At 34.4% G+C, this 14,026-nt stretch overlaps 1 protein-coding gene across 7 annotated transcripts in view; it reads left to right on the forward strand.

Annotated features, from left to right (window-relative positions):
* Positions 1-431: 431 nt before the first annotated feature.
* The window catches only part of how (protein held out wings), a 291,175-nt gene continuing 277,580 nt past the window's right edge, over positions 432-14,026 (forward strand). For all 7 annotated transcript variants that reach the window (XM_085945046.1, XM_085945051.1, XM_085945048.1 and 4 more), the window contains exon 1: positions 432-743. In XM_085945046.1, the coding sequence (XP_085801172.1) occupies positions 617-743 (127 nt within the window). In that variant the 5' untranslated portion in view covers positions 432-616. The remainder of the gene's footprint in view (positions 744-14,026) is intronic.

A 14,026-nucleotide genomic window follows, 5' to 3' on the forward strand; every position in this document is an offset into this window, starting at 1 on the left:
CGACCTGCTGGGTCCATGCTCTAGGTTCAAAGACACGTTAAAACACAACATGTGGATTTTGCCAGAACTGGAATTCGAACCTGAGATACTGGACTTACCGAGCGGGTATGTTACCACTCGGCCATCGCTGGTATATTTACGAAATTATTAGGTAACTAAAAATGAGTCGAGAACAATATTTAATTAAATTCCGGTTGCGCTTTGCAACATATCCTGCAGAATGTAAACAGGCCCTAATAAAATTCATCTGTTGCGCATTGCCCGCTGCGGCCGAGAGCTCGCGCCGCCCGCCTGCGCAGAACGAGTGAGAGGGAGACGCCCATATCTATAATTATTACACCCACATCATCGCGGAGAAGCGTGCGCGCGCACTGAGAAACGCGACCGACCTCTTGTCATACTTCCAATACGAACAAAAGTTGAGAACCAGTAGTAGTGCTTCAAACTCACCAGTGTTCGCTCGTGTTGTGTAACAAATTCTAACAAAACTTAATCGTATTTATTAGAGTTATTAAAACCTCTCGGGTCCGTTCCATTAACGCGGCGTGGGTGTGAATACTTAAAACATTAATACTCGATAATTTTAACGTGCAATACGGTTGTTGAATCGGCCAAAATGTGTGATAATAACAATCCGACGACCCAAAGTATAGCGGACTACCTGGCCCAATTGCTAAAGGACAGGAAGCAACTGGCTGCATTTCCCAATGTCTTCATGCACATGGAGAGACTCCTAGACGAAGGTAGGCATCAGCGACTGTCAAATTCACCGAAAGTCGCGTCCGCAGAGAGCTGTCAACCGCGGAGTTACCAGTTGGCCGTTTGAGGTTATGGCAGAGCGTAGCATAGCATTCCAACGCACCCAGTTTTAGCGGCACAAATCGTCAAGTCGGCCCGGCCAGACGGACACTCGTCCGTGTAAATAAATTCTCGCCAAAGCCGATAATGTTTAGAATCGGGTTTATAAACAAAGCGTTTTGTATAAATTATTGTGTCCCGGGTTTTGGGGCGTGACGCCGCGATACTTTTACTATTTTTCTTGCGATGTTATTTCGATCTCGGCCGAAGTGAGGCGTACCGCGGCAGTCGGCAGTAAACATTCAACTTCGCTTGTATATAATACCTACCGATAGATATCACGCGCCGCGGATTATTATGTACTCTTTTTACCCACTGATACATCGACGGATCACGGAATGGTCAATATATCCCTTTATATTTATCACATTCCATGACCTACCTATACTTACTTAAGTACCTATATACTTTCAATTTGATTAAACTTTCATTCGAACTCCTGGTAGGTAAATAAGTATTGGCTGTGAATAAAAGCAATACTTCTTATCACGTGTGAGCTAAATATTATCAACATTATATTAATTACATAGGTACAACAATCATTACAATAGGAGTCAGAAAATGTTTGCAGGAAAGCCATTTTAATCAATGTAATGAACTATTGAAGAATTTGAGTTTAATACAATCTAGCTACTACTTACTAGTAAATAATTGCATTCTTTCTAAATTGAAATCTTGACCATTAATGTTATAATAATTAGGTAAGTAGGTACCTATTTATACCTAGTTACTTTCGATACGACCATAATAAAGTTTTTGTCAAATGAAACTGTGAATGTACTTATTTTCAACTCAAAATGCCAGAAATACCTTTGTAGGTATATATGTATTTAGATTTGTTTTAACAGCTGTTTTCTTTGTTAGATAACTGATAATATAAAAATCGTAAGTAGATCCTGACAATAACACGATGAAAGTGGTATAACCTAATTTACCTAATATACATGTAAGCTTTTACAAAATATCTAGCATTTCAATAAATATTATTAATTAATTTCACCCCATCATGAATTATTGTGAGTACACCACTACCCACTACTGCATCATGTAGATAAAACAAATTATTATATTACGAATAGATAATGGATTATATTGATATCTATATAAATCCACTTACGTATCCGGCATATAAGTACAGTGGACAAAATTTATAAGTGTGTGTTATCTAGATATCACTTATCATATCATATTGTATAATATATAGGTAGTTTAGGTGCACTAGTTGGTTTTGTTATCTCTTATCTATTAATCATATTGACATACATAAGGGGGGAGGAGTTCATCTACCTATCAACTAGTTACCTCTGGTGAAATCAGTAAGTTGTCACTATGGTCTCTAAATAAATATAATATTTACTTAGCTGTCGATGTATTTACCTACTTACTGTAACTAAATACTATTAGGTAGCTATTTAACAATAAAAATGTCGATATCTTCGCGTTTACTTTTATTTATTATTTACTATTACTGATACATTTATTCCCATTTACCTGGATTTATCTTATTTATAAGTACTAAGCTACTAGTATGTGCGATCTCCTTGGGCTGATTGAACAAACAAGCGCTGTATTGTGCCTTCCTGGGCGAATCTAAGGCGAAGTTAATGATTGTCGATCAAACCGAGACTAAACAACCCTTTGGAATGAGTGAAGATTTCATTTACTTGGGCTCAAGCGTCAATGACTCATGTAGCTGAGAGAAGGAATTTAGGCGAAGAATTGCGATGTCCAAATACATATGAGCCGTAGAAACCAGGGAACACAAAAAATCGCATTAATCTTGTCATTGGTACAAACTTTCTTTCGATAGGTATGACTATGTATCTACAGGAAAGTGAATAAGTTGGTAGATACTTACTGTAGATGGTTGTGTACTGGTTCAGAATTCAATTTGATGTAGGTACCTACCTAGCTTAGGTACTTACTTGTTAATGATAACATTAGTTTCAGTGATTATTTGGATTTAGACTTTAGAGAAGATCGTATATACTTATGTAGAAACAGGTACATAAGTTAGGAAATTTATTTGAACATAATGAACATACCTAACTATACCTACAAGCTAGTTTTTTTAATGCTTTTCGAATACGTACATGCCGAAAAATATACCTAATCAGCTCTGTTTCCTACCTGACCACGTATTGAAATTTTAATAACTATTTTTTGTAATAGAATTAAGATGGATGGGATGAACTATGTATTCGAAAATTATGAACACTGTGTCTAGCAAATACTTTTGAAAATGCCTTCTAAAATCTAGGATGAGTAATCCAATGAAAAGTCTTCGAACATAGTAGGTATTAATTATCATTATATAAATTGCCAACTTCTGCAATCATTTACCTAATGAATGACTAATTATTAATTGTAATATATAATACCTATAAGATTGTCCTGGAAAGCCTGGAAAGCATCCAATTGTACGTATCGACCGGCCGATCTGATTGTCAAACGTGTTTACAGATTTTGCAGAAATGTCAGTTTGGTTTGGTAAAGTAAAGTAGGCAGGGAAAAGTAAAGTTATTGACATCGCTCAGCGATGATAACGGCGCTTATGCGTTGCCGCCGCGACGTTGCCACACTGTTGTAAAATATTGTTTAATTTATTCTAATAAAACCATTAAGTACTAACCTATATTTTTTCTTTGTAGAATACCTATATTCAGTACCACTTACGTGTTCTGCGTCATTTGAAAAGTTATCGAGAGGGTTTAATTTAATTAAATAATAGGTAGGTACCATTGTTATTAAATAGTTATATCGGTTCCCAGGTTTAAGTATTTATGGGAATTAGTATTTTTTTAATTTACACTAACAGGTGGTAGGTACTTAATTACAAAATATAGGTATTTAATTCAAAATAATCAAACTGTGTTTTAACCGGAGCATTTATTTATATACGCTTGTTACTTCACATTATAAATTATCTAAATACTTGCTTCCATGTTTCTTACATAATTCAATACTCCTCTGTTAGCAGATATCGCCATTTAGATACCTACCTCATGCCGCACCAGTCCAGTGGGTCTATTCTATTAATCGACCGCTAAAGTGATACAGTCATAAATACGACGGCTAACTAGGGTAGGTTTGTATCAAAGTATTAGCACGTACTGTAACAAATACAATAAGTTAGTTGTAATTGTTGCAATAAGTGCTATATTTTAACAGCATCTCGCTTGCCTCTGATACAATTTATAGCGAGATAGACGGTTTTGTCTGTTTAGCCGGCTAACTTATTGTAACAATTATAATAAGTACCTCAATACAAATATGTAATAAATACAATCACTTTATAACTTTAGCGGCCGATAATCGCCTTGTGTATAGAATAGACTCGCAGGTATAGCAGAAACCCGTCAATACCTTCGAGGATGGCGCTTGTACTGTTGATTTTACAACACCTATTAGCAAATTCAATAATCGTTTAATTGCATAATTATCAAAATACAATATTAATTTGACTGCTTTCAATTAATGTTATCGTTAAGTATCTTCCATCCCTTCATTATGTAGTCCGGATAGATAAGATATTGAAGATACTGAAGATAACAATAAGCCCATTACGCCTCTCACTTGGTCAGACCATCCCCATCGTTTTTCGGTGCTCTGCAGTCATCCGCGACTTTTGTTTATAGCGCCGATCCTTGAATTTTTTTCTGATAATTAGCATCTCCAAATTGTTATTTTCCACCTCGATTTGCTGACAACTAAATGCAGAAATGTTTTGATGACCCGGACCTTAATATGCTCCTCCAGCATCACATCTCAAAGGAATCAATAATGTATTATAAATTAAAATAATTAACAGCCCTGCATCGCCGCGCCGACCAGTGTTGATTCCTGCATTACCGACTGACTTTAGTCTGCAGTCGACCCGCATTCCTTCTTATGGCCGGTTTATAAAATATCTCGCTCATAAAGTCAAAAGAAATAAAAATATACATGCATAGGTATAGATATTCACAAGCGATGAAATAGCGTACTTAAATAGCTTTTCTGTTTTATAATATCGGTCCAGTCGCCTATGACATTTTAGTTCGCCCTAAGACCGGTTTATCTTGAGACATTTTTTCAGGTCTATTCTATTATTGTCATATGTGGTAATTAAAAAGATATTTTTTATGGATAGTTTTCACATTGAAAAAGATTATTCGAACATACCTAATATCTAGAAAATGAACTCGTGAGGAGTAGAAAATTCAATTCATTTTTTTTTTTTTAAACATGGACATTACAAATTATAAGTTTAAGACGTTCACAACATGACATGAAACATTATTATAAAGAAGAAAAGTAATAAAAACTATACAAATGAAATAATATAATATAAACATACAAAAGCAGTGAAAATACAACTATACTTATATAGAAGTTCAAAGTACACAGAGTTTGCTGAGGAGATCCTATTTTAAGAATTTATAAAATAGCGTCCACCTAAACTCACCGCACGCAAGTGGAATATATCAACTCCCGAAGCAATTTGGTTGAACATAGTTATCGCCCTCCTAATTGAAATTACCAGTGGCAGGTTGGCTCTGCACCTTTGGAGAATAAACAACTGATGCTCTCTATTTCTGATATAGTTATCAGGGATACAGAGTGCCTACTCTGAAAAAGGGAAAGAGCATCCGATCGCTATTAACCAATCACAGCATACAAAGTATTCTCTATTGCAGACTATATTGAAGAAATCATGGGCGAATGCCGATTCAGCTTCAGGCCAAATAAATCCATCATAGATCACCTACCATATGGGACAAACAATGTAAAAGTCATATAAGTAGGTACAATATGACATTTCACCACTTTGACTCTGACCGAGTGGGTACAAAGCAAGAAAATTATATTGTCTCTATAAATCTTTAATCTAGTAGGGTTCATAATGCCACTTTTTCTGAAGAAATAAACAACTGTATGTGAAAATATTCAAAATCAGCTATGGAGGAACAATTTAACCACGAACTCTTATAAAATTCAATTTCTTCTAGTCACTAATGAATGCACTGGGCTTATGTAGGGCCAATATGATTATTGTTACGGATACGGAGTCTTTAATGAGGACGCTTTTAGTTTTCATATGATGTGTCTATGCACTATGTACATAACTCATTTTTGGATAAGTAGGTAGGTATATCGGTCGATCTGTCGGTTAATACAAAACACGTCCAATTGATTTCCATAGTATTGTGTTCAATAGACAACATTGGCAGACTAAAAACAATTTAAACTCTTCATCGTTTATTGATATCTGCGTTATATTAAATACTTAAATAGGTATACACCCTTTTTTTTATGACGATTAGATTAGGTTATCGATTGTAAAATGCCATGTTATTTAGTAATACATGATTTCCACAATGCGGCATTTGACTATAAATGGCATAGAGAAATAATGTACATTGTAGGTACATAAAGTTATAAGTCATTTGTTCGTAATATCATGAAAACTTCATTGGTGACCTAACGTCTGATCTTTCTTGACTGGCAATAGTGAGAAAATACACTTAGTATTTAAGTTTCCAGGCGGTATTAATATTAGAGAATATATTTTAAAATCTGATTAGTGATTATCATGCCACTTATGTAAATAATGCTTTTATTTTGTCCTGGACGTACTCACCAATTCCAATGTGACACACCCCTGTGTGAAGTTGAGGTATTTCCGGCTTGGTACTTACCCACTTCCGTTGTCCCCTCGATTCACTATTTTGAATTTGGAATGCATCGGTAAATCAACATAAATTTAATATGGTGTCCCCTCATCAGCTGTTTTATGTCAATCTCACCAGTGAACAAAATATTTTATGAATGGGGTCACCTGCTTTGTTGCTGTTTGTATTTTTCATTCATATAAGTTATATCACAGCATGCGTTTATATCGTCATTGTATATTATACAAATTTAATAAACACATTATAGTAGGTACGTACGTACTCGTAGTTGCTCGGTATCGAGTGATTTTTAATTTTGAAATTGCTGTTTTTACTGTAGTTTTTTGTCAATTTACTCTTCGTAGTGCAAAACTAATATTTTTGATGGAATATAATATCAAATCTTTAATTGTTTTCCCCTGAACTTAGTAAAGGAACATCAAAGGTATTTACTGAAATGTATTGGTACCTACATTTTATAAGATTAACGTCTAATATAAATTTCTTGATTTAAATCACAATGTTGGTAGGTATATAAGTTTGAAATAAGTACTTACAGTTTTTTTTTAATTACGGAAGAATGGGGCAATTGGATCGATAGTTTAATTTGTAGGAGTCATTGTCCGAAAAGTGAAAATATATTCACTCGGTACAAAAATTCTGATTTTTCCTAGTAGCACGAGGTTTTAAAAATATTTATTTACAAATATGATAAAAACTACAAAACAAATATTATTATACTTATACATATATTCCTTTTAACATTTACATCAGGCCATGAAGCCCAATGACAGTAGTGTAGTCTCGCCGAGAATTGAACTCAGCGGCCAGCCAACAGGGCCGAAAAACCAGCGCCTCACGCACTGGCCACACGAGTAATATTATGTCATATTAGTTTGGATTTACGACATTAAATCTAAGTTGATTGTTGTTGCTCGTATCAACTTAAACAAAGTTAACCAAAGCCCATAATATATATTTTGTAAGTCAGTGCAATTTTCCATTGAACGTTATTTGAATATAATCAATATACGCCCATAATATATATTTTGTAAGTCAGTGCAATATTCCTTTTACCGTTATTTGAATATAATCAATATATCTACCTAACCTATGTAGCTGTAAGATAGACACCGAGACTTTGACTTTGTGAAATTTGTTCTTATTTATTGATTTTTCAATCAATGTGTGTATCTGTATCCTGGGGCCCTATGTTAGAACTTGCGAGTGCCAGCTGCCCGGTCGACATGACGTCATATGACATCATTGTGACGTACTACCGGAGTGATAATAGCATTCGAGGAAATAACGCTACTCAGACAGTGGCGCTATTCATTGTCACCATACACATATAGGTGTTTCATCATAATAATATCTATGGTGAGTACTGTGCGCTGGGCGGCATGCCTCGAGCGTGTATTGGCTGACGTCACAATTACGTCATGTCGTCTGGTGCCACACGAGTCGATAGTTAGGAAATCGCGGTGGACATGATGTAATTTTCTCAATTTCCTCTTAAACTACGCCCACACTCTTAAAACAAGAGTCGTGTGAATGATTTACGATCACAGTGTTATGCTCCACCTGGAATGGAGAAGGCGACATATCGATTCAATTAACTTAAACTAATACCACGAATTTCTGTCTTTAATTGAAGGGTGCATGGTGTATTTTAGTTTTAAATTCAGAAAACTTCCATATGCACTTACTCCTAAAATATTTATGTATTAAATATTATGAAGCCATGTTATTGTATTTTAATGAACATTACTGATAAGTTAGTATCCTAAAGCTCGAAGCCAGAATTTTGTAAAAGCTCTCGCGGAAGCAATAAGCTCAGCCGAGATCCATAAACGTGTCAGTCGCTGTACACTTTCATTATTTTTCTCGACTGCTTCGTCTAGATTTTCTAGAATTAAATATAAATGAAAAATAAACTCATTCACTGCCAGATTTGACATCGGTTTTAATCTTACGGAACTAGACATAATCTTGTACCCACCACGTATGCACAGTATTAATTTCTGACCATTCTCAGAATATTGGCCACTATAATATATATCTACGGATTTTCTATGTGCATTGATCTTTAGTCACAGGAGAAGAAAAATATATAAGGGACAAGTTAGAAAGATATATTGTTATCGCAATAACTGGTAAAATACCTACAACCCAATTTCACCCAGTCAGCGGTATTCGAACCCGACTCGTAGGTTGTATCTGTTTCGTTTTCATTCGGCGTTAATTTTACATAACTAATATACCGTCGAACTTGGTTATTAGGTACGAGGAAGATGGGACCGACTGAGTTTGCTCGTTATAAGTTTAAAGCATTACTCGTTATATCGTTATATCGTTATATAACATTTTTCCCGCCACGTTCTATTTAAGCATAGAACATAAAAAATCTGAAAACCATTGTAAAAATCCCCTAAACAAGCATGGCATTCATAAACTACAAAAGAAGTTGTTTATTGTAATGAATAATTACATGCAATTTCAACCATATGCGTGGATACTTTTTCAATGTTGTCGGCGAAAACACCAATTAGGTACTTAAACACTTAACTAATGTCATAAACGTAATCCGGTCCCGGCGGCATCGGATTTTATTGCTTAAGGTCGAAAATATTTTTAAACGATCGACACAATAACAGTTTTGCTCGGAGTACCCGAGAAGTTGCTCGTTATAAAAGTGAATAATGTATGAAGACAATCATAAACTAAAATGTCAACAAATGTTTCCTCATTACATCCGAGATCTCGCTATTTCCGTGATCGTAATAACCAAGTCTGTACTTATAATTAAAAAAATAATGAAAATAAATACAAATTACATACTATTGCAACGTATCTAACTTACGTAACCACTTTTGACTGTAATTGTGTACTTTTTGTGGATAGTAACATTATAATATTGTGTTTTATGAGGAACAATCTATTGGACTTGGTTCATGAAAAAATCAGCGGGTGTATGAAAATCTAATTAGGAAAAAAAGGCGGGACGTCTCGCAGAGAGATAATATATGAAGCGAAATTGAAGCAACCCCAAGAGATGATAAATATATAACTTTTAATAGCCGTTAACATCGGTAAGATTTAACACTGGTAAAGCAGTGCTGTATCGTTTTTTCCATTTTAATAGGAATACCTAAAAGCTATTTAGTATACCTACATATTTTTCATAACATTCCATATGATTGGGGTCTTTTTAATCATGTACATTCTCCGTATCTTGTAATCATTGGTGCCTATACCTAATGTAGGTTTTTGAGGAAATAAGTACCTAACTACTTATTTATACCTAGATCTAAACAAGAAATATAATTATAAACTATAGTCATCGAGTCACAAATTGGTCAGTTGTGTTAATGACTTATTTAGCTGACTTTATTTTGTTTTTAAGTTTATTACATCCCTAGATACTGGTTTAAGCATGAGACAGGGACTGTAAAACTTTTGACACAAGAACTACGTAATATGAGTAGCACGAATATTTAGATCATCTTCTGAAGTCAAGACTTATTTTACTCTCTAGAAATATCGCCATATCCTGAGCTTTTAAAAAAGCTTTTCATCCAATTTTCTTCCCGTCCGAATCTAGATATCAGTATGAATCCTGTTTACAACGTTTTTATTAGCTCGTATTCTTGTTTGTCCGGTGGTTGTTTGTCCAGTAGAAATCTTGCAATCGGTTTTTAACTAACTTCCCGACTAGCTAGACATTTGAAACTTTTAGAACATATTATCAGAACACGATGACAATGCATTCTTTTAATACTTTTAGCCATCTTTAAGCAGAATTGAATTCATTTTCAGTTAATTCTGTTTTGTATGGAAAATTATTTCAGAAAAATCCGTAAAAAGTAAAAGATTATTATTAGTTGCTAAGGGGGTGGTCCTAGCAACTAAATTATTAATATATACGTGCATTACTATGGAAATCAAAATGAAATCTCAAAATGACATTTCAGTATTCTATATTTGTTTGTTTGTTTTTTATTTACTTCATACAAGTACAAGTTTGAGCATATTGAGCATAATAATTCAACAGAAAATTTAAAAACGTATATAACAAGTTCTTTTTATCTTGTAATCATTTAGTTATTAGGTGCATTTTAGTCGTGGGGTAATAATGAAGTTAGACATGCGTATTGTCCATAAATGACGTTACAACGATATTCGGCGTTTTTGACACCCCTGCCCCATCGTTTTCCTAAATGACGTCACACTTTTGAAGTCCCATACTAACCACGTTAATAAGCAAATTCGTGGAAAATTACAGTTTTATTATGCTTCGTCATAAATTATCACATTATATTAAACCTACGTCCTAAGAAAATGAACCTCGCATTATAGACGTGCAATAGTGTATGTAATACACCAATATTAATGAGCGTCAATGCATAAACCGAGAGCAGTTGTCAGTATTCGACGTATGATGCATTCTTGACTATTCTTATTCTTGCCTGCTTCTCCTTACCCGTCAGGTATTTCAGTTCCCATTATTTCTGAGTTCCCTGATTAGACCTTTTCCCCACTTTGGGCCGTCACGTCATAATTATATGGACGATCCCTTGGAGGTAGGTATAGGTAAATCGTTTTACAGTGGCACCATGGGTACAGCAAATGCGGCTTGCAGTTGTAGTGGTATTGTTTGCTAGCATTGAAACAGGCATTGTCGCAAGCAATTCAATACACGCGCGAATCGCCTATGGTGCCACTGTAGAATGATTAACCTATATATTAATATGCTATTGTCATATTTGTACGTATAGCTAGGTAGGTAGCTATGCGAATTCACATATTATCGATTTAGTAATCAAGATTGGTAAATTTCATATAACAACCAATCACAGTATGCACGTCACTCTTAATTATATATTTTAAGATTATATGTTCATTGTATGATTTAATGTGGGAAAATACTGTTATTATTTCAAAAAACGAGCAATATTGTAGTGGTAATTTATTCATTTCTGGGTGGCTGTCCGAACAAAATACTAGTCAGACAACCATTTTATCTAGCATGCAAAGGATAGCGTGCACTCGTGCATTTTATTGTAATGTGATAATTATAACCGTTTGCAAGTGTTAACAAAAAAAAAAACCTGATATTTTACCCTATGAATGTTACAACAAGTGTAAATAACCAGTCGACTGAAAAATTGCACCTTTTTTATGATTGTAATAATAGAAAATCTTGTTTTAATCATTATTATACAGGGAACTCAGAAATAATGGGAACTGAAATACCTAACGGGTAAGGAGAAGCAGGCAACCGATTTCGAGTAAGGAAGAATACGGGATAAATTTAAACACGTGTGAAGAATACGGCATACGTCGAATACTGACAACTGCTCCCGGTTTATGCATTGACGCTCATTTAACATTGGTGTATTTCACACACTATTGCACGTCTAATGCGTGCTTCATTTTCGTAGGACACTCACACATTCAAAACCCTGCTTCAAAATTTACTGTATTGTTGTATAGCCTCTCGGAATTCTATTTATTATCTGTTCTGTGGTTATTATACCTACATACGTCGACTTGCTACGAAAACTTACAAAATTCAAAAGTTAAACAGGCAATAAAAATATCATTTAAAGTTTTGGTTGAATGATAAAAAGTTTTCAATTATTGTGATATTTTTTCCACTTTTAATATTTTTTATTAAGTGCTAAAATATACAATGGACCGTACACTTGCTTTTTCTTACAACGTGGTTCTGTTATTAGTGTTATTAGGTACATATAAATATTGTGATGCATTGATAATAGGGCTTCGAACCGGAATTGAACCGAAAACCGGAACCGGATCGATATATTTATATTTTTTTACTTGAACCGGAACTAAAACCGAAACGAAAAAATATAACGGCTTGATATCAATACACAGTATTTTTTTACCATCATTGATTCCATAAACACGATTAAACCATGCAAGGGCACAACGTATACAAATAACAGGTCTTTTCAATGTTTGTAATACTTTTATAGTTACTAAGTAGGTACTTCATTCAAGTAGGTACGGTACGCTCCATTCAGTAATCTATAAGTGGTTTTTGAACAAAAAACAGAGAGAGCGTTATTGAAAAAATGTTTTCTCTTTAATTAGGAACTTTTTAATATTATTTTTGGATCCTTAAAATATAATACCATTTACTATCACAGTGCATGTTTAAGAGTAAATTCGGCCCTGAAAAGAAAGATAAAGCAATGATTACTATAGTGCGAAAACATTTTCTTGGGTATCTGTTAAAACTGTGAACTAACATGCTCCGCATTTCCATTATAAACTCAAGCTCATCCCATTTAGTATACAACAGCGCCTAGAAGCGTAGCCAAGAAGATGTTTTCGCACAGTAGTGGCTAATTTCAATTTTAGTGGTTGATAGATGGATGATCATTCGATTTTAAACGTTCGCTGTTAAAAATTTTAGAAATATATTTGAATCAGTTTGACGATGGGTTTATTCGCCGAAACAGCTGTCTACATAAATAACGAAACTATCACAGAATTAACAGAAAAAAAACATGTTTCAAAGCAATTAAGAAGCGAAAACTAGCTCAAAGTCGTATTTTTTTAATTTCGAGTTCAACGGTATATTGGTAGGTACCTACATAATATATTATTCTTCATTGGTTAGCTTAGAAATGAAAATAGTTCGGTACCTATGTTTTATAGAAACGACGTATAATTATGACCACAATCATTCAGTGTGCATTTGCATTGCAATGTTCTGCAGATCGCGACACGAGACGCGAGGTTAAATTTACGAATTCGGGGTTTGCTAGTCGCCAACCCACCATAAACAATTTAACTTGGCGCCCAGCCAAGTGCGCTAAGCTACGTATAAATTTTAATACTGGAAAATGAAACCACGAGGAATCTCGAGAAAATATAATAAAAAAAATACTGCACAAGAACAACGGAAAATATGCTCCACAATAATATTATTATCATTGTCAGAGAAATAAGTAAAAATTATAGTTTTCCTTCCGGATTCAGATTTTTGTGGTAGTTCAGTTAGGTTAATCAATGGTATGGGTCGGTGTTTTTTTTCCTGAAATTCTGGGGCACTCCGTTATGATCCAACTGGGACCCTAAAAGGTAATCTCCTTCCAGATCATCTCTGCTTATTCTTGAATGTTAAACCGTAGACATTAGCATAAACGTCTTCTATTATTCTTCTTTTGAAGTTAGGACCCCGTTGAGTCTTTGAATTTGAAACGCTATCAAAATGTACAGCAAGCGAAGTAATTCTCACCCTCAATTGACACAGAATTTTACCAATAAAAAAAAATACCACGAAATCCAATACAACAATAATTATACAATTAAAACTTTGCCTTATAGGTGCTATCAATTTTCATCAAAGCTTTCATTATCTCTAATTTTAATTGCCTCTAATTTCATTGTCTTGTCAGATGAGACGACGCAGTCTTTAAAACTGTCGGTATTAATCGATATTGATGCCAGAAGGTGCCTCAACGGAGTTCTCTACCAAT

Source organism: Rhyacophila brunnea, unplaced genomic scaffold (assembly GCF_057557595.1).
Source record: "Rhyacophila brunnea isolate RB1 unplaced genomic scaffold, BYU_Rbru_1.0 scaffold_18, whole genome shotgun sequence".
NCBI classification, from domain to species: Eukaryota; Metazoa; Arthropoda; class Insecta; order Trichoptera; family Rhyacophilidae; genus Rhyacophila; species Rhyacophila brunnea.